The following is a 26910-nucleotide window of genomic DNA, read 5'->3' as shown; positions in this document are numbered from 1 at the left end:
GGCAGTTAACCCCTCAGGTGCCGCACCCGCCTCCTGTATTAAAATCATTGGTGGCGGTGGCCACAGGGTCCCCTCCCCTCCTCCTCATTAGTGGCAGTTCCGATTGGGGCCCCAGCAGTGTAATCCTGGGGCTCAGATCGGTTACCATGGCAGCCAGGACGCTACTACGCTACTAAAGCCCTGGCTGCCATAGTCAGCTCCCTGCTGCTGTGTGTAACTATGCAGAGGGCAGCAGGGAGAGTGTGAGATCCTATTCACCCTGATAGATCTCTATTAGGGTGACTAGGACAAGAGATTAAAAAAAAAAAAAGTTAAAAAAATAAAAATAAAACAAACATAAAAAATATTAAGTATAAATAACCCCTTCACCAATTTTACATATAAAATATATAAACAATAAATAAACATATCGCCACGTCTGAAAAGTCCAAACTATTAAAATATTTTAAAAAATGTCCTATGCTGTGAGCGCCGTAACACCTTTTCCCCCAAAGAAATAGGATCGGACTGTTCTATTATGAGCCGGACGTTCCATAAAATAAAGAATGCACGCAGCTTTTTTTTTTTTGCGTTTTATTTTTTCGCGTGGTATCAAATGGTATAGAGTATCGCAATACTTTAAGCTATCAAAACCGAATCAAAATTTTGGTATCGAAACAACCCTAGTCCCCACTAATATCTCCTTTCTAGCTCTTCTCTTTGTGCAGGAAATTACCTCTCAGCCAATCATAGCGACTTCTAGTAAATCAAAGTGATAGCATGGAGACCAGGAGGGTGTTGAAATTAGACCAGCGAGGTAACAGTGAGGAGAGTTTCCATTATTTTATTGTTTTATGCCAATCTGAACAAGTTTTTAAGCGGACCTCATAACATGTTTAGTTCAATATCAAGTGGGCAACTGTTCAAAAAGGATTATACAGCCCTTCTGACATGGGTTTTCAAAGTAAGCACACCAACCTCATCAAGTCTATGAGTTCTACGTATTTAACCCCTTGAAGTGGTTATGCCATGACTGATTTAATAAATGAAAAATCTAACATCATGTACTAAATAACAATCGCTTTCTAACAAAGACAGAACCAGCCATGTACCTCACATGAATCCAGAGATCTCCTCATTCATTGCTCTGTATCAGGGCTCAGCAACCTCCAGCACTCCAGGGTGTTGCAAAACTACATCTCCCATCATGCACACTTGTTTGGCTGTTCTCTTAACCCCCACAGAAGCTAAAGGAGCATGCTGGGAGTTGTAGTTTCACAACAGCTGGAGTGCCGAAGGTTGCTCATCTGCGCTGTATTCTGCTACCAATGTATGTGAACGAAATCTCTAATGAGGCATGAGTGGTAATCTCTTGTACAAGCAATCAAAAATAGTGAACTCGCTATAATCATTCCCCTAGCGACACCAGTTGCATGAAGAATTCCAGTGAGGGAGATGCAATGGATTCCCATCTTCTGAACACTAATATTACAATGCCATATATATGTATTGCAGTGCATTGAGTCAGTCACTGTAAAAACGTACATAATGCCTAATTGGCCTTGCATTTGCATATGTACCTGGCAAGCCTGGGGCCCAATGTTCAGCTTTGGCCTACCATGCCAACCATTTTGCAGTTTCTGTAACCATTTAAATGCCAAGGTCAGTATTTATCGCAGAATCTAACATGTTTAACTGCCAGGAGCAGTTTCATGCTCTGACGCTCTCCCTTGCGCTGCATCGTGCAGGGCAAGGTTTTTTTGCCTTAGGCTGCCTAGCACAGATCGGGTACATCATTAGAATTAAAAAAAACTTGCCCTGGGTGGTTCAGCGCAGCCCCAATGCATGCGCAGATTCTCCCAATAAATCGTGGACAACCCCTTTTAGACAGCACTTTCCCCAGAAGTTACTACACTATTTATCTGCCTTTTTCTCATTAGATTTTGGACAGTCTGTTTAGCCTGAAATAAGCACAACGCGATTGTCACTTCACTGCTACACAGATTTTGGGCCAAATTTATCATTAGCTCAGGTCAGAATAATGGAGTGAAAAAGTCCCCCAAAAAGTCCCAAACGCTAAAACTGCGCACAAATTTGCGTCTTTTTTCTGCTCTGCGCTATGCTCTCCAGTTTTCTGAAAGTGGGCGTGTTTTCTTAAGCAAATTAATCTCTAGACAGATTTACTATTGGGACTATTTAAAAAGTCGCAAAAAAGTCACAAAAAAGTCGCAATTTCACTCCAGTGAGGACCATGCTCATCTTATGAGACTTTTTAATAGAACATGCGACTTTTTCATAAAAAACGTGTGACTTTTTCGTAAAGATGTGCGACTTTTGTAAAGCTGCTTACTGACGGATAAACTGCTACCGTCAAACCACATTTATTACAGTCTTAAAGGGACGATCATAAATCTGACGTTAGCCATATGTGAAAGTGGAGTGAGCTGTCAGTCATGATAAATCTGGCCCTTTGTATTTGTCAAGCTTCAAGCTCTGCTCAGGTTGAAAATTATGTGATAATACATTAGAAAACGAGAAACTTCTATACTTCTCTTAAAATTCTAAGGCTAGTTTCACACTTGCGGCAGGACGGATCCGGCAGGCTGGTCTCCCTGTCTTATCAGTCCTTCCGCTGTTTCGCCGGACCGGCGCTCCGTCCCTATTGACTATAACCGGTGCAGTATGGCGAAAGGCCGCACAGACTAAAAAGTCGGACATGCAGGATTTTTAGTCCGGTGGCCTTTCGCCGTGCACTGCGCCGAAACACCGCACCAATTATAGTCAATGGGGACGGAGCAGCGGTCCGGCAATACAGCGAAACAGCAGAAGGACGGATCCGTCCTGCCGCAAGTGTAAAAATAGGCTTACTCTACAGTTCTCACAAAGTATCACCCCTTTACATCCTACAAGATGGTCATCCGTACAATGTGATTGCTGAGGTTGTCTCTGAATTAACAAAACAAACGGGCATGTTGGATCAAAAGGACATTATCAATTTATCACACATAACCAAAAACATACTGATGCCATGTATCTTTATGCTCTTCAAGGCAGAAGGATTTTATGCCGCAAAATAAATGAATACATTATTGGTGTCAGCTTTTGGTTTTTAATACAACAGCACTCCTTCATTAATATTAATACAAATAATGAGCATATTTTAGGACACTACCAAGGAACTGCTATGTTTACAGTATAGGTTTTTAAATTTACACTTCATAAATTAAAGGGGTTCTCCGGGAATTAGGAAAATGAATACTTAAAAAGGGTCTGTCCAAGTTATTTTTTTACTCTACGTTTCTAACTAGGCAAATGTAATCGCTTTCCAATTAACTCACTCTGCAGTGGCTGGTTTCTCCGATTTTACTGAGGGTCACATGACCTGTGATGTCAGCTTGTCTCCCTGCTCTGATAATGTTCCTGCACAAGTCAGAGATCTGTACCCAAGATGTCACTGTGCTGGCCACGCCCCGCTGCACTATTGCCCTCTCCCAAGTTTCTTAACTCTTTAAGCTCCATAGACTCAGAGCTGAAGTGTTTACTGTGTAGCTGCAGGCAGTGAGGAGACAAATGCTGGGCACAGGAGCTGAAAGAAGTTCTGCAGCGCATTGCAGGTAGGGGGAAGATCCTGTGTGTATTAGCAGTGTCATTATACAGCTGGGACTTTTAGTTCTACACATAAAACATGCTGCCGAGTCTCCCAGCAGGCAGACATGTCACTCAGGGCAGCCCTTGTCTTCACTCCCTTAGCAGTGTCATTATACAGCTGGGACTTGTAGTCCTACACATATAACATGCTGCAGAGTCTCCCAGCAGGCAGACATGTCACTCAGGGCAGCCCTTGTCTTCACTCCCTTAGCAGTGCAGGGGGAGGGGCAGAGATTGTTTTTATTGCACGTAAACAAAGGGCCAGAAGAGAACCAGGGAAATGAGGAAATAGATATTTTTTTGCCTAAAACTTGCTTAGCTTAGTTATACAATCGCTGACCATGAGATTTACAGTGCTATATCTATTTTTTTCCATAACTCGGACAACCCCTTTAAATATTACTCCATTATAAATATATTCCCAAATACCTTACATTAGTTATAATGGCTCGTTTTGTCTAGGGAGCAATCATTAGGAGAAATAAAATGGCCTCCGTCCTATTAGTACACATAAAACCTGTCCTGATCACACAGCAGAACAAGTCACTTCACAACACTGAGGTAAAGACCTGCGTCATCCTACTCTACTACTTTGTCAGCGATTGTGATCCCGAATACAGATAAGATCTTTAGCTGAATCTCTATAGGAATAAGCAGCACTTGTGTGCAGTCTCTATTTCCACAGCCTGTCCTCTCTGTACTTCATGTCTCCTGATGAACTTCATTACCACAAAGATTCAGCTAAATATATTAACTGTAGTCAGGATCATAATCCCTGACAAGCAGAGCAGAGAGAAGGCAGCTTTTTACCTCAGTGTTGTGAAGTAACTTGTCCGCCTGTGTGATTAGGACAGGTTTTATGTGTACTAACAGGACGGCAGCCATTTTGTTTCTCCCAATCATTGCTCCTCAGACAAAATGAGACATTATATCTAACGAAAGGTATCTGGGAATATATTTATATTAAAGTACTATTTACGTATTTTCATTTTCTTAATTCCCGGAGAACCCCTTTAAGGAAGTTCTTATTAAGCAGGATAGGTCATCAACATCAAGTCAGCGGGGGCGGACTGCCGTCACCCCTGCCTATCAGCAGGGATAGTTCCCTCCTATTCACTTGAATAGAAAGGAGCAGTCCCATTTAAGCGAATGGGACGGCGTCACAGTAATTGCACTGCTCACCACTGCAATCTTGACAGCAAACAGGTAAACAGAGGAGAACACAGTGCTGGTATGAGCACTGAGTTCTCTTTAAAGGGAACCTGTCACCCAAAAATCGCCTATTAAGCTGTTTACAGTACCTTATAGTGCTGTATAGTCGTTTCCTGATGCACTTTTTGTTAGTTTTGCAGCATGTATGCTCAGTCAGAAATCGATGTTATATTCAGCTGCTGCCCCGTGCTTCAAGTCAGGCTTGAAGTCACGGGGGCAGCGGCCTCGGCGTCTTACATGGCCCTCTCCCCGCCCCCTGCCTCTGTGACTGACAGCCGAAATCCGATTCCGGGACCGCGCTCAACGGCCGCATGCGCAGTAAAGGGCGGCAGGAGCGCGGTCCCGGCTGCCGCGCGTACTACGCGCCGTCTTACTTTCGCCGCACTGCGCATGCGCCCGACATCCTGTATCAAACGCGCCCGCGCCCGGCATCTAACGCGCCCGCGCCCGGCATCTGGGCGCGGGCGCGTTTGATACAGGATGTCGGGCGCATGCGCAGTAAGACGGCGCGTAGTACGCGCGGCAGCCGGGACCGCGCTCCTGCCGCCCTTTACTGCGCATGCGGCCGTTGAGCGCGGTCCCGGAATCGGATTTCGGCTGTCAGTCACAGAGGCAGGGGGCGGGGAGAGGGCCATGTAAGACGCCGAGGCCGCTGCCCCCGTGACTTCAAGCCTGACTTGAAGCACGGGGCAGCAGCTGAATATAACATCGATTTCTGACTGAGCATACATGCTGCAAAACTAACAAAAAGTGCATCAGGAAACGACTATACAGCACTATAAGGTACTGTAAACAGCTTAATAGGCGATTTTTGGGTGACAGGTTCCCTTTAAATAGCTGACTGGCAGGTTTTTGGCAGTCGGGCCCCTGCTGATTTGATATTAATAACCTTTCCTGAGGATAGGTCTTCAAAATAAAAAAGTAGACAACCCCTTTAAGACTGCGCAGTGGCTTTCAGTGGGATACAGAAGGTAAACTAGGAGATGGCTCACGCCACAATATCCTATAAACACTCCAAACAGTCTGGCATTCATAAGCTTACAATGAAACATTCAATGATTTGTATCAGATGATGCCAACTAGCTCTGCATCAAGCTCCTCACATAAACATTGTCAATTCAGGAGATGTTATTCTCCAAGCACATCTCTGGTAAATGTTAACTGGCTAAAAACATCTGAAATCGGTGGGGCAATGAGAAAAATACAGAAGTAGGGGTAGGGCACACTACCATATGTTTACATCTTTGTAGCCCTCCAGTCTGACACCCATCATACAGATACTCATGTCTCCTGTAAAACATATGAACCAGGCCTTAAAAGGCAGATTCACCATCGAAGACCATATTACAGTTTACATCTAGTTATATCTGTATCAGACAATGGTTACATTCCCTGGTCCGCGGACAAGAAACTTATCCTAGAATTTCTTCTTTAGTAACCTGCACATTATCTAGATGTAAACTCAAGCTCCATGCATGGACACGCACAAAGAATATTTTATGGAAACTTTAGTCAAACCTGCCTGTATGGATAAGGGCACACGTGTCAAAGCATGTGCAACCTAGACTACAGCACATACCTAATGGAGTATGGCTTTTAAAGGGGTTGTCCAAGCATCAGATATTGAGAGACGCAACTGCAAACTGAGGTGCAAGTGTCCGAGAGGCAACCATCTGACAATCAGAATGTATTGTGCATGGGTTTCATGAATTTGAATTACAACCAGTGCACCTCACCCAGCATGCTGCATCTCCTCAAGCATCAAGTCAGATCACATTGGAGAGTTTGCTTGGACAATGTGTATAATAATTCAGGCAGATGCTACTTGGAAGAGATATTGTGCAGCGCCCTGTTACTTGAGCTTTTTTTTATGAATGACATATCTGACCATATCAGTTGATGTCCAGCCAATATGAAGAACAGGAATGCCACGACTTCTGTACCCAGAAAAAGAAGAGTGTGCTCACTTGGGTGTCTCTGTAGATCCCACAAATATTAATAAAAATGGTGACATTTATTATTGGGATCAGTAGGGGCTCAGATCTCACATTGATTGCATGTCTCAGGAAAATACCTTTAATAACTATCATGTTGGAAAAAATGCTTGTTAGAATCTTGTAAAAATATCAAATCCTTTAGAAGTCATTTGGAATTGTGTTCTATGGGGCCAGGAAGCTGGCAGGCATATCCTAGGCTCCCTACATACTGGCAAGCACTGCACGAGCAGACAAATGTGTGTGCTTCACTGAAGTTTCTTCAATGACTGATAGACAAGCATGATGTTCTTCCCTCTAGAACAGGGTTCCTCAACTCAAGTCCTCCATTCCTAACTGACTGTCATGGTTTGAGAATGTCCCACAGAAATAAATATCTCTCGTATTGACACTAATTATATCCCCTACTTAATACTAAAGGATATCCTGAAAAAAATGAGTGGTAGGTGGGCCCTGAGGACTAGAGTTTAGTAAGGCCGAATGCACACAATTGGTTGCTATGATGCCGTGCGCTCCCTGCTGCTGCCGCAATACAGTAATACACTGGTATAGATCATACTAGTGTATTACTGTATTGCGGCGGCAGCAGGGAGCGCACGGCGTCATAGCAACCAATGACGCTGTGCGCTCCTGCTCTCAGCAGGAATCCAGCCTTACACTGAACTAGAAACCTCACCACAGTACTGATGATGAGGGACACAGGAAGGCAACATATGCCAGCAGATAACCAGTGCTAGACAGGAAGGAATCACAACTGTGTTAGGGCTCATGCACAAAAAAGTTGTTGTTTTGCAGTCCGCAAATTGCAGAACCGCAAAACACTGATACCGGCAGTGTATATTCTGCATTTTGGGGAACGTAACAGCCGGCCCCTAATAGAACAGTGATGCCGACAATAATAAGACATGTTCTATTTTGCGGAACGGCCATATGGACACGGAATGCACACCGAGTAATTTCTGTATTTTTTTTCTTGTGGCCCCATTGAAGTGAATGATTCCGCATACGGGCTGCAAAAATAAAAAAAATTGAATGGACTAACCCTTAAAAGGCAAGGAATGGATGTGCACACTGCATACATTTTTCACCCTTTTAGAAGGCTAAAAACACAACTTTCTAGAAAAAAATCAAGTCCTGACGAGTTCACAAGTATGTGTGTTCAATGGAAAGCTGAGGCAATACATTCAATTACTTCCACTGTAAAGGAATGCAAACACTGCTTGGTCACGTAGTACTGCTCGGTAATGTCTGAAGGCCGGAACGACATCTAGAAAGGAATAGCATGCGTGCTTCCGCTGGGATATTGTGTACTGAATGAAAATCATCTCAATGCCTCAGAGGAAGACACTATTGTACATGACAAGTTCTGACAATGACAGCAGTGTCACAATGTGGGAGAGACACCCAGCCTGAATACAGGGCAGAGACTATCACTTGCCTGGTTGAATAGCCAACTGGGCCCCAACAGCAAGTTCTATCCGACTTCACCACTGCTACAGGCCTCACAAGGCCTATTGCACCGTACCCGCTAACTGGGAGCACTGCTCCAATTTTTTTTTTTTTTTTAGATCACCTACAGGATCTACACTGTAACAGTCTTCTCTACTCTTCTCTAGGTGTCCTAGAATCTGTTGAGGCCACAGACATCAAGACTACTTTAACAGACATATTCTCCAGCTTTCTGGAAGACTCAGAAAAGCAGTTACTTGTCATCGAAAGAGCACACTGAGCTCAAAATCCAAACCCGCTGAACCCCCCCCAGAGATAATCTGCAAATTGCTGGACTTTCGCAATAAAAGAAAAAAGAATGCCAGATCCTCAAGATTCTCTTCTCCATTATAAAAACAACCCAATATCCATATTTCAAGACTTCTCCTTCCACATTCAAACAGCAATTACTTAAAGGGAGTCCGTCACCTCCATATGGCCATATATAGCACTTACATGGCTCTGTAGCACACCTATACAGGATTGTAATGGTACATTTGTCTTTAGACTTTTACCAGCAGGAAAAACAAAGTTTAATTCATATGCAAATGAGCACTCGCAAGTGCCCAGGGGCGGCGTTCAGTGTGTAGGTGCCCAGGCTGCTCTGCCTTCTTTGCACTTTACTCCTCCCCAGCCTCTGCCTTTGCCCGCCCTCCAAGTCTCTTGCCTCATCGATAGGTCCGGACTTGGAGGGCGGGCAAAGGAAGAGACTGGGGAGGAGTAAAGTGCAAAGAAGGCAGAGCAGCCTGGGCACCTACACACTGAACGCCGCCCCTGGGCACTTGCGAGTGCTCATTTGCATATGAATTAAACTTTGTTTTTCCTGCTGGTGAAAGTCTAAAGACAAAGGTACCATTACAATCCTGTATAGGTGTGCTACAGAAACATGTAAGCACTGTATATGGCCATATGGAGGTGACAGACTCCCTTTAAGCCACTAACAGATGTCTTACGCCAGAGACAATTCACGTTTCGCTGGCTATTTCTATTTGGCATCTCCATCTCGGCCAATGGAAAATGTTACACAGCTTGCACGTCTAAAGAAGTGATTAAAGTGGCAGCGGAGCTGGACATCCCACTCGATCCGCTTTCAGTGCTAGAGACAGCGCATTTAAACATTGACATCCCATCCCTGTGCTGATGCCATGGGAAACAGTTGAAAAGCCCAAGAATCAAAAAGAGTAAGGCCGAATGCACACGGCCGTGTTTGGGCCGTGGAACCGCGGCCTGGATCCCTGCCGAGAGCAGGAGCGCACGGCGTCATTGGTTGCTATGACGCCGTGCGCTCCCTGCTGCCGCCGCAATACAGTAATACACTGGTATGATCTATACCAGTGTAGTACTGTACTGTGGCGGCAGCAGGGAGCGCACGGCGTCATAGCAACCCATGACGCCGTGCGCTCCTGCTCTCAGCAGGGATCCAGGCCGCGGTTCCACAGCCCGCACACGGCCGTGTGCATTCGGCCTAAGAAAGAAGTCCCAGAAAGCTTTGACTCCGCTAAGACGCCTTGAACCCGAGTTAGCTGCTGAGATACATCTCCTGAAGGACTGCTCCTTATTTAACCTTCTCGTTTAGGTTTTCAATAGTTCTTGTTCTTCTGCTTTATAGGTTTCCCTGACAGTACCCCATTACTGTAACACACACACCACAAGATGTTCTTTGTGTTCTTCGATATAATACCGCTACCGGTTGTTCCTAGAGTGGTACATACCCTACCTTTGTATTTACATACACAGTTGTTGCTTCTCCTACCTCACACAGTTCCTCACCCGAGAGCAAGTCTCATGCTTAAGCTGTCGATCCCTAAACCTCCAGATGGCCACTGAAAAACAATATATGACTTTCGCCTCATAACATGTGAGAGGCCTCAACTCACCCGTTAAACGGTCTCAGATATTAGCACACCTTAAAAAACAAAAAGCAGACATCTTACTAATATAACTGTATCTCTCCACACACACACATATCCCACAAATATTATTGCTGTGTACACAGGGGCAGACTTACTAAGCTGTTCTAATATTTAGACCGCGTAAACTTACACAGGCAGTCTTCTACAGATGCTTTGGATTTATCACAGCCGTTCACACTGGATGATATATTTGCTTCATATTGCTACAAGAAAGACACTTTTGTCTAATTTTACACTAACTATTGGTTGGCTTACCTTGTGCCAAATTTAGGTGCATATTGTCGGAAGTTAAGTCACGTCCCTACCCCAATCATCTAAGCCAAAACCATTTTTGTAGTGAGGAGCAAGAAGGTATCCAAAACACATAATAAATCTGGTGATCAGGGGAAAGGCATGTTTGATGTAAAGTGATCCAAAATTGTTGCTATGGGTACTTTCACACTTGCGGCAGGACGGATCCGACAGGCTGTTCACCCTGTCTGATCCGTCCTTCCGGTATTTCGCCGTGCCGCCGCTGGGGCGGAGCTCCGGCGCAGCACGGCGAAAGGCCGCCGGACTAAAAGTACTGCATGTCCAACTTTTTAGTCCGACGGCCTCCCACCGCGAACTGCGCCGGAGCTCCGCCCCATCCTCATTATAGTCAAAGGGGATGGAGAGGCAGTACGGCGAAATAGCGGAAGGACAGATCCGGCCAGCTTAACAGCCTGTCGGATCCATTCTGCCGCAAGTGTGAAAGTACCCTTACTAACAATGTTCAAACTACAGATGAAGTATGGTATTGAAAGAAGGAAGTGCTCAACCCGATATAGATGCACCACTGCATATGGGATTGAGCACTTTCTGCTTTTTAATACCATGCCAATTTGTAGTTTGTATATTGAATTTTTTGGAGATGTAAAAACTCCTAGTCTGAATGTGCCTTTATTTCCATCCACAGGCAGCATTCTGGTGCACATGTGAGGCCCGGGCTTTATCAGGCAGTCTTGGGTGGGACTCCGAGCTCTCTTCTTCCTCCCATTGTATGCATGGTCACGTGCTGGAGGTAACTGGGAGATTGCTCTGAGTCAGGTCCTGCGCTCCTGTAATTCGCCCACTGGCTCGTGGTATTGCCCATATGGCACAGGTAGGTTTAGCGTTAGGTCCCGAGCTACTTGAGGAACCTTGGTGTGGTGCTCGGGCTCAGACAGGTCCTCCACAGAAGGATATGTTGGCTAATCTATAAATTTTACATCAGTATGAGGGTGCACCTGTCTTTGTTATTGTTAGATTATTTTTACTAACAATGTGCACCTTACGCATACTTATCAAATTCCACACATTAAAAAAGACATAAGAAAATATTCTATGACGTTTATTCGCATATATATATATTTTTTTAAGATTAGCATTATTCAGAGGCCCTTCATGGTCCAAATATAGCAGCTGAGAACCTGAGAACCACAACTACACATGTTCAGCATGTTTTACAAATTATTTTGCCCACAGAACCACGTGGCCCATAACAACTGTGATGTTTTGCAGGAGATACAGTTGTTTCCAGGCAAAATAATGCAGTCGCTTAAAGAGGTTGTCTGGGTTCAGAGCTGAACCTGGATATAACCTCATATTTACTAGTTTACCATGTACGAGTGCAGCATCGGAGCATTTCCTTGCTCTGATGCTCCCCCTTGTTTGTTTGTTTACTCCTGGTAACATACTGGGCTTCTCCTCACTATGCTACTTTAGAGGAACCCGCCTCTAAAACAGTCTAGGAAAGCGCTATACACTGCCCATCTGTGCCGGAGACATCACCGGGCTGATTGCTAGGTGGAAGTCTCCGCCTAGCACAGTGAGCAGAAGCCCGGTATGTTACTGGCAGTAAACAAATAGACCTTGCCCTGCACGATGCAGCGAAAGTCAAGGGGTGACATTGGAGAAATGCTCTGATGTTCAGCTCATACATAGTAAATTAGTAAAGATGATGTTATATCCAGGTTCACTTCTGAACCTGGACAACTCCTGTAACAATCGCTTGGAAAACCACATGAAACATAGATTTCTGTAGTTATTGGCGACTGCATTGCCGCTTCTTGTGACCTTTCCATTAAATGGGTTTTCCAGAAGTTCAATACCAATAACCTATGCTCAGGATAGGTAATAAATATCTGATTGGTGGAGGTCCTGACATGTCTCGCCAATCAGCTGTTTGAAGAGGCATACTAAGCACAGCACCGTACATTGTATAGTGGATATGATTGGTATTGCAGCCCAGGTCCATTCTCTTGAACATTAGTAAGCTGTACATAGGCAAAGTGATGAAGGTGACGTCACTGGCCTAAAAGACCCCAGTGCCAGGGACTCTTCAAATAGCTGATCAGCGTGGATGTATGAAGTTGGACACCGACAAAATCAGATCCTCAGGATAGATCATCAATGTTGTACCCACAGAAAACCCCTTTAAATGACTAACATATGTGCAAAACAATGACATACACTTCCAATATTCCTGTCAGATTCACTCATGTAGGTGACATGCAAAGAGTTGTATGTGACAATTAAAGAAAACATGTTACCTAGTCTGCTTCCATTCCTGGGCATTGCCATGAATGAGCCAAGACTTCCACCTATAACACTGTGCGGTCTTCTCAGCGGTGGCTTCTTGAAGGATCCTGTGTATTGGTGGAGGAAGGAGTGCATACTATGAGATGTTGGAGGCCTGCCATTCTTCACAATAGGTTCTAGTAATCCCAAAAGGCAACACAGATCCAATCCATCACAAAAAGAAAGGGTGTAGAATAGGTAGAGACCCAAGGAAAAAGAAAGGAGGAAGAAAAGAATTGATTACTGTCCACACCATCTTATAATCATCCATAGACAAACATTGTTATAGTGATTAAAGCTGCAATTATCGGGAGTCACTCTGTGTTAGTCAGTGCATGCTGCCTCCCAGCAGTAATAAAGGGGAGGAAAATGGCATTTTTTTCAGCTAGTCCCAGCACCATTAGAGGAAGGAGCCATATTGGTCATACTGTATGTGACATTTAGAATTTGTACAGATTATGATTTTTTGTCAGCAAACAATAAGTGAAGAGGACTATAACCACTGCGTCTACAGTGTGCAATAATGCAGGTGGCCCACAAAAAGGTAGAGAAAGTCTGAAGGTTTCACCCATTTGGCGTAGACGGACATGCTGCCTGTTTTTTCAACGATCAAGTTATAAGCACCAAACATGAATAAACCAGTATGTTCTAAGTACAGCTTACGGCAGGTAGACCCTTCAGACTTCACCTACCTTCAGTGTGTCGCCTGGGTCAATAAAGATAGGATTTTACACAGCCCAAAGGGGGCTCTAGTCCTAATGATGTGGACTAGTTCCATCCAGTGTGTGTAAGGCTGGATGCACATATCTCAGTTATGTCCGGTCAGCTGGACACAACGGCTATAGGCGTCTACAGACTGATGGCACCAGCCAGAAAAACGCTGCATGCGTTGTTTTTCTGTCCAGCGCTATTTGACATCCGGGATCACAACTGATGCACCGGATGTGTATGAACCAGCCCACAGAAAACTATGGATCTGTTCTAGCTTCTGCTTCCCTCGGGCATTTTCTATACCAAGCCAGAGGGAAACTGAGCTGGATCACCATAAGGACGTGAAGCTGGGCTACCATTTCGCCAATATAAATCATATAGGACAACCAGCACAATCAAAACGCTGGTCAAATAAGAGCTTAGGGAATGAGCTGCACAAATCACAAGGATGACAGCTCTAACACACATACAACATAAAACATAGATATGACCTAATCATACTGAACAGTTCAGCAATTTTGTACCGTACTATGTACTGTATTTCAATTGCTCGCCATTTATTCAAGATCTCTGCATGCTGTCAGTAAATAAAATTATTCTGGTTTAAAACTCTCATGTGGATAGCTTTCCTCCAACTGCATCCAGTTTAGGCAATCTAGTGTAAGCTAAATGCACACGCAGCACAAACCGTTCTCCAGGCCACACACTTAAGAGTACATGCACACGTTTAGGATTCATGTGCGGAGAATCTGCACTGAAATCTGCAGGTGTTCGCAGGAAAATCTGTGCGGTCAATCCGCATCAATTGGTGAGGATTTGTGTGAATGAAGAAAATCCGGTCAGGAAAAATAAAATAAATTGACATGCAGTGGATTTTAAAAAATTGACATGCAGCGAAAAAACAAAAACAAAAAAAAAAACAAAAAAAAAAAAAATGCATTGTGTGTATTGAGAATTTCAAATTCTCATAGAATACAATGTACATGACCTACGGTGCGGATTTAGCCTTATAGGTCACATTTTAGTGCTTGTATCATGGATGTAAACCTGGACTGTATGCAGTTTTACAGAACCACAATTAGATCACCATAGCGTTCTATGCTACACTTGGCAGAAACATTAGACGCCTTGTGGCCTTATTAGTTTGTGTAAACCAAATTAGAGGGCCCATCTATCAGCTACCACTCATCACTGGTGGCCAGCTATGGATTAAGGACTATGGACTAAAGATACAAAAATTAGCTAAAAGTGTAACTCTTTTCGGTTTGTTTGTAATACATAGGGACATGGATGTTGAACATTTTTGTGATATACTTTATAAGGGAAAGAGGTTTCTTTCTACTAGAAAACAGGATGTAAAGAGTCAGTAAATGGAGTCTTCGGTATTCAGTTCTACTGAGTGCAAAAGCCTCCTGTGTGTAACATGCAGATGCTCTCGGCTGCCTCTCATCACTAGCCCAATTCCAGATTATGTACATATGCCCTAACTTATCGCTGTCCATCGTCCTGCCTATCTGATGTGTTCTTCAGCGCTCAGTACAATGCTGAAGACTAAAGACAGTCAGAGCTTTGCTATGAAGACTCTTTATATCCTGTTTTCTAGTACAAATAAGCCCCTTTCCCTAATGAAGTATATTACAAAAATGTGTAACATCCCTGTTCCTACACTATATTAAAAATAAACTAAAATGACGGTTACACTTTAAGTGAATCATCATAAAACTAAAGCAGCAGAAATAGAAATTCTCTAGCGGTGAAGCCGTGGTGTTTGCATGTGAAAATTAGCACCTAACCAATTGTGACAAGTCTATTATTAGTTCAGAGAGTCAAGGTGGCTGAAAAGTATGTTTACTTAGTTGTACACATACGAACAAATAGCTTCTGTAATACCGCCACAGAAGCCGTAGATGGATATCACTGACAAACATTTGTTACATATATCAGAAACCTATGGTTACAGAGGCAACTGAAAATGTGTGTGGCTCTGAAGCATAGCCACAGAGGGCTTGGACAAAATGGACCAGGGACTTTATAAACATGGTGTTCAGATGTGATATTGTTCAATGTATTTTACACCAGAAAACATTATGTATCTATAGTTCTGCCCCACTGGGTCAACCTGCATATTAGAGGTCTTTTTTCACATCCTTCTGCCGATTTCTGTAAATGTACATTTTTGCTCTCCATGCGTGTACAGTGGTCAGGTTTTTCCTGGTGTGATGCAGGAGCTATGGTCCATAAAAGCCAAAGGTAATGACTCCCTCTTGCGCCCCTCTTCCCTGAAACAATGTGAGACTATCTCCAGCTGCATCCCCCTCCTCCACTATTTCTTATTTACTGTCCATTACATTATGCAGATTAGCTCGTGTCAGCAAAATCAGATACTGATTCAAAGGAAAGGGTGACATCTTAAGACAGCGGTTTCAGGGTTATTGCCCCTCATCAGTAGAGATCAACGTACTTGCTGGCTAGGTTCACATCATGTTTTATGCCTCCGTTTGATGCATACGTTAGAAAAAAATAAAGTCGGGTAAAAAAAATAAAAAATACTAATAAAAACTTGGGCATCTTTCTGAGGCATCTGTTTAACGTATACGTTTTTTGGATACATTAAACGGATAGGAAAAACGTGATGTGAACCCAGCCTTAGATACAACTAAGGAGAGAAATGGTTCTCAGAAGGGTCATTCTCTTCATCTGGTTTGGCTGATGAGCTAATCTGCATACTTGTTTTCCCATAAAGCATTGAAATGCTGAAAATAAGTCTCCATGCACCAACAGAGGTCTCCTCGATAAGAACTGGAAGCCCCCTCCCCACCCTGACCAGCATCTAAAGCTTAAATGACACGGTGTTTGATCAGCGTAGATTCCCATCAGGGATTGCAAGCCAAAACCAGATGCGGGTCAAAAGCACAGAACTAGTGTGCAAGCATGACCACTGCTTTTGGATTTCAGCATAATCGTAACCATGGATACGAGCAGTGTATAATCTGATGGAAAAATGAAGTTGAAGGAGACAATATGGACAATCACAATACATTAGTAAGTGCCTTGAATTAACTTCGTCTACAGGATAAATTTTACTTGCTGAAGTGAGACACTGTGTAGGCTCCATTCCTGGTTTTGACTCACAATGGCCTCATGCACACGACAGTTTTTAGTTTCCGCATCCAAGCCGCAGTTTTTGCGGCTCGGGTGCGGACCCATTCACTTCAAAAAGGGCCACAAAAGCATCCGTTGCTCCGTTCCGAGGCCCCGCGAAAAATAATATAGCATGTCCTATTTTTGTGGATCCACGGTTTGCGGTCCGCAAAAAACAGCACGGTCGTGTGCATGAGGCCAAGCCCTGATGGAAATCACTGATCAAACACTGACTGTGTGAAAGCGGCCTGAGGCCTCATTCACACGACCGTAGTTACAGTCCGCATCCAAACCACATTTTTTACGGATCAGATGCCGACCCATTCATTTCAATATGCTGTCCACATCTGTATAGCGGCACTGCAAAAAAGTAGAACATGTCCTATTGCTGTTCGTTTTGCAGACAAGAATAGGCATTTATAATGAAGGGGAGAACATGTGGATCTGCAAAAACGGACACAGGTGCATGAGGCCTGAGGGAAAGGAAACCCAAAACAACTGTCTACAGATAGGCATTTCTTCATTTTAAGGCTACATTCACACGTCAGTATTTTTCAATATCCCGAATTTCGGTCCGTTTTTTGCGGATCCGTTGTTCCTGAAAATGTTTCGGTATGTCATCCGTTGAAACATGTATAAATTTCAATAAGCAAATAAAGTTGTTTGGATTTCTTTGAAAAAAAAATGTGAAAAAAAAAAAAAAGTTTGTTTGCAGGATTTAATTTCCAGGAACGGAATCCGCATAAAACGGATGACATACGTAATGACATACGAATGTCTTCCATTTTTTGCGGATCCATTGACTTTGTATTGTACCAGGATCCGATTTTTGCGGGCATATTTTTCGGGCATGCGGAACGGAACAACGGAAACTTTTTTTCAGGACCCATTGAAAATGAATGGGTCCAGATCTGTTCCGCAAAAAACGGAACAGATCAGGAAAGAAAAAACGGATGTGTGAATGGACCCTAAAGGAGCCTATTCTTTTTGGGCGACATAGGAGTGTATTCTCCTCTTGTGCACTGTATTGTGATATTAATTGCCCTCTCTAGCAGTTGTGCTCCTGCCGAACAGTACTCCTTGGCAGTCTGTGGTGGTATAATTTCCAAACGTTCTGCCACTGTTATTTGGACACTACATGCCAAGGGTGAGAGAAATAGGAGGGCATTATAAAATGAGGAATTCTAACTTACTGATTGCAAGGACTACACAGTCAATAGGCCTTGTGGGTGAAAAACAACGGAAAGGACAGACTTATGTTTTCAATGGCAGCCAATATACAGCGAGTTAGCTATTCAATGGTGTCTTTATAGAAAGGGAAGACCAGATTCCTGAAAGTCAGCTTAACAATAATAGCCTCTCAGCTGCTTTGAGATCCATGTCAATGCCACTTATAGAGAAAGTACCCAAAGGAATAGTGAGCAAGTGAATCTAAGAGGCATGCTCTGACCTTGAGCCTCAGAAAATATATCACGGCACGGCTAGCTTGTATTTTTTGGAGGAAAGTGAAGTGCTGAAAGGTTTATACTCCTCTACAGCCCCCAATATAAAACATACCATAGCAATACTACCCAAACAAACAGACTAGTAACTATATACTAGTAGTCATCTGTACTGCTGGGGAAGCAGAGTTAGATACACTGGAGGTTACCGTATTCTAGCCCCTAAAATGAGATGCAGCAGACTGCAATTCACACCAGAATTCAGGCATAACCACAATAGTAAATGTGGGCCATAATGCATATGAAAAAGGTAAAGCCATAACGTTAATGTGCTCTTTACCGTAAGGCCTCATGGACACGACCGTTGTTGTGGTCCGCATCCGAGCTGCAAAAAGGATCCATTCACTTCAATTGGGCCGCAGAAGATGCGAACAGCACTCAGTGTGCTTAAATGAAGGAAGAACCGGCACTCCTTTATACTGCAATTATATCCGGTTTATTCACCACTCATGGAAGAGGTGACGCGCGTTTCGGAACATGCAAGTGCCTTTATCAAAACAGTGTGAGCGGCAGGATAGACACTCTGTGTGCTTTCCGCATCCGTTGCCCCACACAAAAAATATAACATGTCCTATTCTTGTCCGTTTTGCGGAGAAGAATAGGCATTTCTACAATCGGCCGCCTGTTACGTTCCGCAAGTTGCGGAAGGTACACAGGCAGCTTCTGTGTTTTGCGGACTGCAAAAAACGAAACTGTCGTGTGCATGAGGCCTTACTGTCATTTGGATAAGAGGGAATGGGAGCATAAAAGCCACTCTGAGAATGACTTCTTTTCATTACATCACAATAGCAGTCGGCAAATGCTTTAGTAAAGTGATAGGAAACGTTAAAATATTCATCTCTGCAGGGATCTAGCAGGTTTCTCGGCGTCACCATTGGAATTCCCTGTATCGTGCTCGATTTGTTATAAAGCGCGTATGGAAAACAGTAATACACAGGTCAATGAGTCACCGAATGACACAAACATGCCTAGTACCTGACTGTGCCGTCATATGTAGACCAGTTCATCCTTCCAGTATCTCTGCTGGGATTTGACAATCATCTCTTACACATAACCAGATCATTCCAAGCATGATCAAAACCCTTGCACATCTCCAGAGAGCCGCTCACACAGATGTGACACTGCCTTTGACTGTCAATCAACCGTGTTCATTAAAATAATAAAAGTTGGCTCAAGTACAACATTCCTTTGATATGCCCTCATTTGTGCGATGGCAAGCGAGCCAGCAGACTCATTCTGTCATTCTTGATCTCTGGAACTTCAGTAATAAAAACGAGAAAAAAAAAAAAAAAAGTTTCCTGCATAAAATGCATATCATACTGGTTTCCACTCCGAAACTACCTCCAAAATATCAACTATAATAAAATGAACAATCTGAATAATTTGGTAAGGCTTGATTTATACAGGGGGATAAGATTTTAAACCAGATGGACACCTAGATCTGCACTGCACTGCACTATACATTGCCATGCTTTCCTCATGTATTATTGTCTGGGCAATCAGAAGGCCTGAGAAGGTCTCTTGACCTTGCCTGAGGGGCCATAGAGGTTTTCCCACAAACCACATTTATCCCCTATCCAATAAGGTAGGTCATAAATGTCTGACCTTTGATGGTCCCCATCACTGGAACTACAATAATCACAGGGGTCCTTAGTTTTCTGTCCCTGAGTTTTGGCCAAGTTGTGTTTACAACTTGACTAACCCATTTAAAGGGCCACCTGGATAACAGCCTTAGGGAAACATCAGTGAAATTAGTAAAGGCCCTATTAGATCAAACACCCATAATGGGTCAACCAAACCTTAGGCCATCAATCCCCTAAAAACACTATACACACAAATCAACACTGGGTGCACAGTAACGCTGATAAGATACACCAACATAACCAAGTGATGCAACATGTATAACTGTAGGGCCACAGGATGGAAAGGGGTCATAGTAAATGGCTCCGCTCTGAGACGGGCAATTATTCTATATGGAGGTGTTTTTTCATCTATTCTTCTACCTGTTGTATTTGAACCCTTATTGTGTTCCCTGATAGACGCAGACTTGTAAAGAAACTCAATGGAACTAGAAAGGGGATCTCCAAGGGTCTAATAGGTAGGCTCTTCAGCTGTTGTAAAACTACAAATCCCATCATGCCCTGCTGTAGGCAGACTGGGCATACTGGGAGTTGTAGTTTTACAACAGCTGGAGAGCCGCAGTTTGCCCATCACAGATACATTTTGGGAAAGTCGTAGTGTCTTAGTCCATAATGTAGCTGGCACTACAATTATTCCTGTTGCATCACTTGCTTTTGATGGTGTATAGCCCTGGTGTTATAATGGAGCCAGTGGCGTTTTGGCATTGGCCTTCTGTGTACTGTATATGGTTATTTGTTAATTATTTTATTGTATACTGATCAAAAGTTTTTCAAAATGTAGCTTTACTTTTGGAGGTCTGGTTTAAGGTTTGCACCCAGTACAGTGATAGTTGTCCTTAGTGAGTGTTTTTAAGTTTCCTTTCGATCTAGCCACTGCTCTAACAGCCTACCGTACTTTTAAAAGCTTTACAGAAAGTGTTCTCAGCTACATCTACAGTAGACATTTATCCTTAGCCAACAGAATATTTATTGTTCCATTTACAGATGGCACCGACATCTCCAGTGTCACAAGATACAGAGAGGTCTCCTGACAACAGTAAGCACCCTTAGCACTGAACAAACAATACTGTGATCAATTGTTGTGGCAAGCTCAATAAGTATATCACAGCTCGTGGCTCCCAAACTATGCAGTTTGCATCCTGTTAAGAGTCTAGGTCGGAGCTTCATGTTAAGGTTAAACCTCATCATTTTTTTGTTTGTGTCAGGCTGTTGGATACAAATGCAGCACTGCGGCAAAGTCAGGTAGCCATTGTGAGAAGAGGTTTGCTATTTTGTGACTACTTTTTTAAGTTTTAATTTTTGAAGCATAAAAACAATTTTATTGTTCGACAAAAAACTCATTCCCCACATAGACTAGTACAAAAAAAAGCAAACTAAGAACTTCTAGTGATTTGCACCAAATCCATTAAAGGGAACACGTCATCTGGATTTTGTGTATAAAGCTGAGGACATGGGCTGCTAGATTGCCGCTGGCACTCTGCAATATCCAGTCCCCATAGCTCTGTGCGCTTTTATTGTGTAAAATTTATATATATATATATATATATATATATATATATATATATATATATATATATATATATATATATATATATATATATATATATATATATATATATACACACACACTTCCCCCTGAAGAAGCCTTGCGTGAAACGTGCGTCGGGGTTGCTGGAGCACTATACAGGTAGTTGGTTTATGGCGTTATAATGATTTACTCAGCGTTGGCTATATATCTATTCTGACTATGTGCACTGGTCACTTTATATGCAGACTTTGGTTTCACTATGTATGATATCATTACCTAGCCTGTATAGCTTTGCCTGATTATATGTATTACTAACATTCTATTTGATTTACATGCACACTTAGTACTATATCTATATACTCATTTTTGTATCTATTTGCCTTTCTTAGTAATTTGGTCGTGCTCCATGTCATTCTGTGTGCTCATTTTTCACCATCCATTGTTTCCTATGTGTTTTAATTGTGATTTGTCTCATATGGAGACACTAATAAAATTTATATATTCATAATACTATTTAGTGCGAGCCCTATTTTCTCTTTTTTGGTGTTTTACCACACGTGCTGGCTCTGCACGGGTACTCACTTTTGTGAGTCATTTTGGTGCTCATATATATAAATGAGGCAAGTAAGACGCCCAAGGAGCTGTTTACTAGCACAATGCTGCCCAGAAACGATAATTTAGGTGTCTGCATGAGAGATGTATAACCCAATGGACAAGCGTTTTGCTCGTTCATAGAGTGATCAGCGGCAACTTTCCACAGGTGGATTATCGGGAATTAGTGCTTGTCGGAACATTTGTTCCCAATAATCTGTCCAACAGGCAGTGTAAATCCAGCTTTAGGAAATGAACCCTCCAAATGGTATGAGAAAAAAGGAGTTTGTTGCCAGCGTATGTGGCATTTTCATGTATTCTGGTTGGTCTAAACATTGTCTCACTTGAGTCCACTCGAAATTCGGCAGACAAGAAAAAAAAAACGCTAAAATACTGCACGTGATCATTTGCAGGTTACACCAAAGCCTTATGTAAAGTGCTTTGTAAATGTGTGCCATTTCTGCACAAACAATATGACTCCTGGATGCACAGGTTATAATCTAAAGAGGTTATCCCACGAATATATTTATCACCTATCCAGTGAATCCTCAGAATGGAAAGCGCCCAGAGTCCACGATTTCATTTACATCTATGAAGCTGAATAGACAGCACTCTGCTAGCTCCACAGATCTGAATACTGTGGTGGACTGACATGTGCACCACCACTCCATTCAGGGAGGATACTCAGGGACCCCTAGTTCTCAGGATTGCAGGAGGTGCCAGTGGTTGCCGTCCGCCCCCCCATGATCAAACTGTGGCGAGGTGATCATTTTCGTGGGATAACCCCTATAAGAAAGTAGATTCTCTCTCTCTCTCTCCCCCCCCCCCCCCCCCCACATATTTTCTGGCCAGTGCAAAAGGCCGTCTATTGCCACAACCAATGCCATTTAACTCAACGTGAAGTCCGTTTTGGAAATGCACCTCAGAACCGTAGACCGAAGAAGGTAGAGGAGAAAAGAAACCACAGGACCCAGAAGTTCTAAGAAGTATCACAGGTGATAGACAAGAGCTTAAAAACCCCAAACCACATCTATGCTAGAAAGCTCTTTTTACACAAAATGTCACTTACCGTTGTCTTTGCTGCTGTTCTCCTCTATAGTCATTTGCTCTGCCAGTTCTGATAGAGATTCATCTATTGTCTGGCTGCCTCTCAAAGTCAGTGAAAGGCGTCTCTTAAACTTCTTCATGGTTCAGTTATAAAATGAGCCTGTAAAACAAAGGATGGCAACTGTTTAGCCGGACAAACTAAGACAACCATTTCAACCTTAGCTGTGATGCAGGGTTAGAAGAAAACTCTAGATTATTGTACTCCTCTGCTGAAACAAGATGTTAGTACACAAGCAATGTATGTATAAAGATAATTCTACAAGATACTTATGCTTTTCACATTTTACAAGTCAATAACACTCAGCAGACGCAGTCAGTGAAGTCATAACCAAACAGCCTATAAAAAGCAAGCCTCGTCCACTATATACACACAGCTTCAAGGTTTACGGTCATAAATTGAGCATGAGCCAATATCAAAGAGCATTAGAAAAAAAAAAGTTAAACACTGGGCAACATTTGCAAAAGCGAGCAGTCTGATAGCGAAATCCAGAATATAATACCTTGACCTTCACTGGCAAGAACGCGGGGGCAGCTCAGTCTGGCCAGAGAGAATGCTACCAAGAACAAAAAACCTACGGCCTTTACCCACATGTCAAAATACAGTGGATGTCTGCAGAGAGAGAGGCCGAGCCACAACACATCAGAAGTGTCCTGGTTCTGGAACCAGTCTCCTATGCCAGCAGTAAAAGTAAACCAATTTATTCACACGATGGGTGTTGTACACAGACGTCAAATCTGCACAGAAGCTCTCCACGTTACAGTCCATATAGCCGCTGATGATTTCCACACAAATCTCAAAGACGCATTAAGGTCCCTTATTGGCGCACAAACCACAGTGGACATTTTGCACATGGATTAGCCCCACCGAATGGGGCATACAAAATGCATAACCGTGGCATTAACCTGAGGCGGATGGTGGAAAAGTCTGCCATGTGAACATCCGGATGCCCTGGAGAATCCTCCATCATTGCATTTACCAGATGTCTGGTTGGCAAGTTAAAGGGGTTGTCCGGGTTCAGAGCTGAACCCAGAAATACCTCCATTTTCACCCAGGCAGCCCCCCTGACTTGAGCATCGCAGCAGTTCATGCCCTGCAAAGGCATTTTTTGGGCTTTTTTGAACCGGGCTCTCCATGGGGCTGCCAGGAAGTCCAGTGAAGTCACTGGCACTGATGGGCGGGATTTAGTGCAGGCAGCCCTAGCCAGTAAAACGGCTAGGGCAGCGCTAAAGCCCGCCCATCAGAGCCGGTGACGTCACCAAACACACTGCCAGGCGGAAGTTTCCGCCCGGCAGTGTGTTATTGAAAACAAAAGAGACCTTGCCCTGCACAATTAAGCGCAGGGCATGGGAGCGCATCGGAGCATGAGATGCTCCGATGCTAGGCTTAGGGGGGCTGCCGGGGTGAAAATAAGGGTATGTCCAGGGTCAGCTCTGAACCCAGACAACCCCTTTAAGTGCTAACACATCCTGTATATAGACTCTGTGGAAGAGCAGAGACACTCCAACAATTGGAAAATTAATTGCAAGAGCCATGACACAAAGCTCATAGATCTCATTCATTTTCTGGCTAAGGGCACCTCTACGTTCTCCAACGCCTGGTTCCAATGGATGGCCCTTCAATTCTCTCCTGAGTATAGGGAGACAACAAGCCACATACCTCAAAATGCTTAGAAACTTTGGTCAAGTTACACCCTCAACTGTGGAAAGGTAGGGAGGCTGCTACCATACATGTACGGTATTTCATGATAATCTGTCTAACAAGGATTTCTAAAGTGGTTCCTCCCTTTTATTCCTCCATCATTCTCAGCACTCTCCTATTACCCTGGTTGGTGATCTCGTCTTTCCACACTGTTCCCGTCATTTCCTCTCCTATATTACTGAGAAGACAAACTTTCTTTTTAATAATAAAAAGACACATTGTTAGGAGGGTTGGACTGTGACTACTCATGGCTTATATATAACAGAGAATACCTCATTGTTAAAGATTGTTTCCATTTTCCTAAAGGAAATTTGACATAAAAAAAATGACCCATTGTTTAGAAATATGTTAAACATAAAAACATGATTTAAAGAATTTTTAAATTTTCTATGTGAATATCTATATTTAAACAAAACATAAAATCCTGCAGTTTTCACACTGGCCACTAAGCCTAATAATAGGCGCCACTTCTTGGTCTGTACAGATCACTTTACTGCAGTTACCTGCTTATCTGTCATTATATTCCTGCCTGTAATGATATCACATATGTGTATAGATCAGACAGGATCCACCATTCACAATAGGCGATTGTCAGAGCTGATCTATTCTTTCCTTGTACAATGACCTCTGCACAGGTCACAGAGCAAGCCTAGAAAACATTCCAATTTAAAATCAATAGGATCCCCTCCTCACCATTGTGTCTATTTGGGCTGCTGTAAAGCAATTTTCTTAATGCTTTCTAAATGCTGTTAAGAACAGCTCAGACAAAATGGCAGGCCCCATAATCATGTTCAAGGAATAGAATTAAAAATATCTGTAATTACAGAATAAAAATAAAATAAAAAAATCTGCGACCAGGGGGAAAAAAAAGGATATTTATTGCCATCTGGTTTTAACTGGGAGGTAAAATTTTGGGTGACTCGTTTCCTTTAAGTTGGCCATAGGAAATAACTGTGGGACAAAAGCTTGTTCAGCTGACTGCTATCTCCCCCAATTCCCCCATACATATGCATGCTTAGCTCACTTGAGGGTGTGCATGTAGTGAATGGGGAGAAAGCCAGTGACAGGGGCTTATCTCCCCCCCAAAAAAAAAGTTTAGGCATTAAAATTCAACATGTATGATCCTTAACCCCCTGTCATCAATGAATGTGGCAGGATTGGGAGACCCCATACACATTAGATGGGTGGGTTTGGCTGACACAAATCTAAGGCTACTTTCACACTCGCGTTTTGGGCGGATCAGTCATGGATCTGCAAAAACAAATCCGTTACAATAATACAACCGTCTGCATCCGTCATGAACGGATCCGTTTGTATTATCTGTAACATGGCCAAGACGGATCCATCATGAACTCCATTGAAAGTCAGTGGGAGACGGATCAGTTTTCTATTGTGCCAGAGAAAATGGATCCATCCCCATTGACTTACATTGTGTGCCAGGACGGAACAGTTTGGCTCATTGCAAGCAGCATTTTGGTGTCCGCTTCCAGAGCGGAATGGAGACTGAACAGAGACAAACTGATGCATTCTGAGCGGATCCTTTTCCATTCAGAATGCATTAGGGCGAAACTGATCCATTTTGGACCGCTTGCGAGAGCCTTAAACGGATCTCACAAACAGAAGGCCAAAACGCCAGTGTGAAAGTAGCCTAAGGGTCCATTCACACATCCGTAGCGTATTGCGGATCCGCAATACAGCCGGCCGGCACCCCCATAGAACTGCCTATTCTTCTCCGCAACTGCGGACAAGAATAGGACATGTTTTTTTTTTTTTCTGGAGCCGCGGACCGGAAGATCGGGGGCACATCCGGAAATGCGGATGCAGACAGCTTACTGTGTGCTCTCCGCATCCATTCCTGCCCCATAGAGAATGAATGGGTCCGCACCCATCTCGGAATTTGCTAAATGGATGCGGACCCATTCTACGGACGTGTGAATGGAAAGATGTATGGCTACTAGGGATGAGCGAATCAGCTTCGGATGAAATATCCAAAGTCAATTCGCATAAAACTTTGTCAGATGAGCTGAAGTTATTACTTTGCGAAGTCTCGCGAGACTTCGGGTAATAACTTCAGAAATTAATTTCTACTGTTAAAAACCTTTTAAAAGTGGAATCTGGTTGCTATGGGCAACTAAACCTGTTCCATTTTGCACCAGTTTGATAAATGATCCCAATAG

The 26910-nt window shown here is 43.2% G+C and overlaps 1 protein-coding gene across 5 annotated transcripts in view; it reads right to left on the bottom strand.

Annotated features, from left to right (window-relative positions):
- Positions 1-26910, bottom strand: part of CDK17 (cyclin dependent kinase 17) — a 124659-nt gene that overhangs the window by 48363 nt on the left and 49386 nt on the right. For 3 of the 5 annotated variants that reach the window (XM_044280577.1, XM_044280576.1, XM_044280575.1), the window contains 2 exons: positions 22997-23134; positions 12787-12951 (listed from right to left, as the gene is read on the bottom strand). In XM_044280577.1, coding sequence (XP_044136512.1) covers positions 12787-12951; positions 22997-23114 — 283 coding nt within the window. In that variant the 5' untranslated portion in view covers positions 23115-23134. The remainder of the gene's footprint in view (positions 1-12786; positions 12952-22996; positions 23135-26910) is intronic. The other 2 variants (XM_044280578.1, XM_044280579.1) reach the window with 2 other exon arrangements.

This window comes from Bufo gargarizans, chromosome 2 (assembly GCF_014858855.1).
Source record: "Bufo gargarizans isolate SCDJY-AF-19 chromosome 2, ASM1485885v1, whole genome shotgun sequence".
In the NCBI taxonomy this organism is placed as follows: Eukaryota; Metazoa; Chordata; class Amphibia; order Anura; family Bufonidae; genus Bufo; species Bufo gargarizans.
The sequence above is the reverse complement of the archived record's forward strand: the minus strand, read 5'-3'. Positions and strand labels throughout refer to the sequence as shown.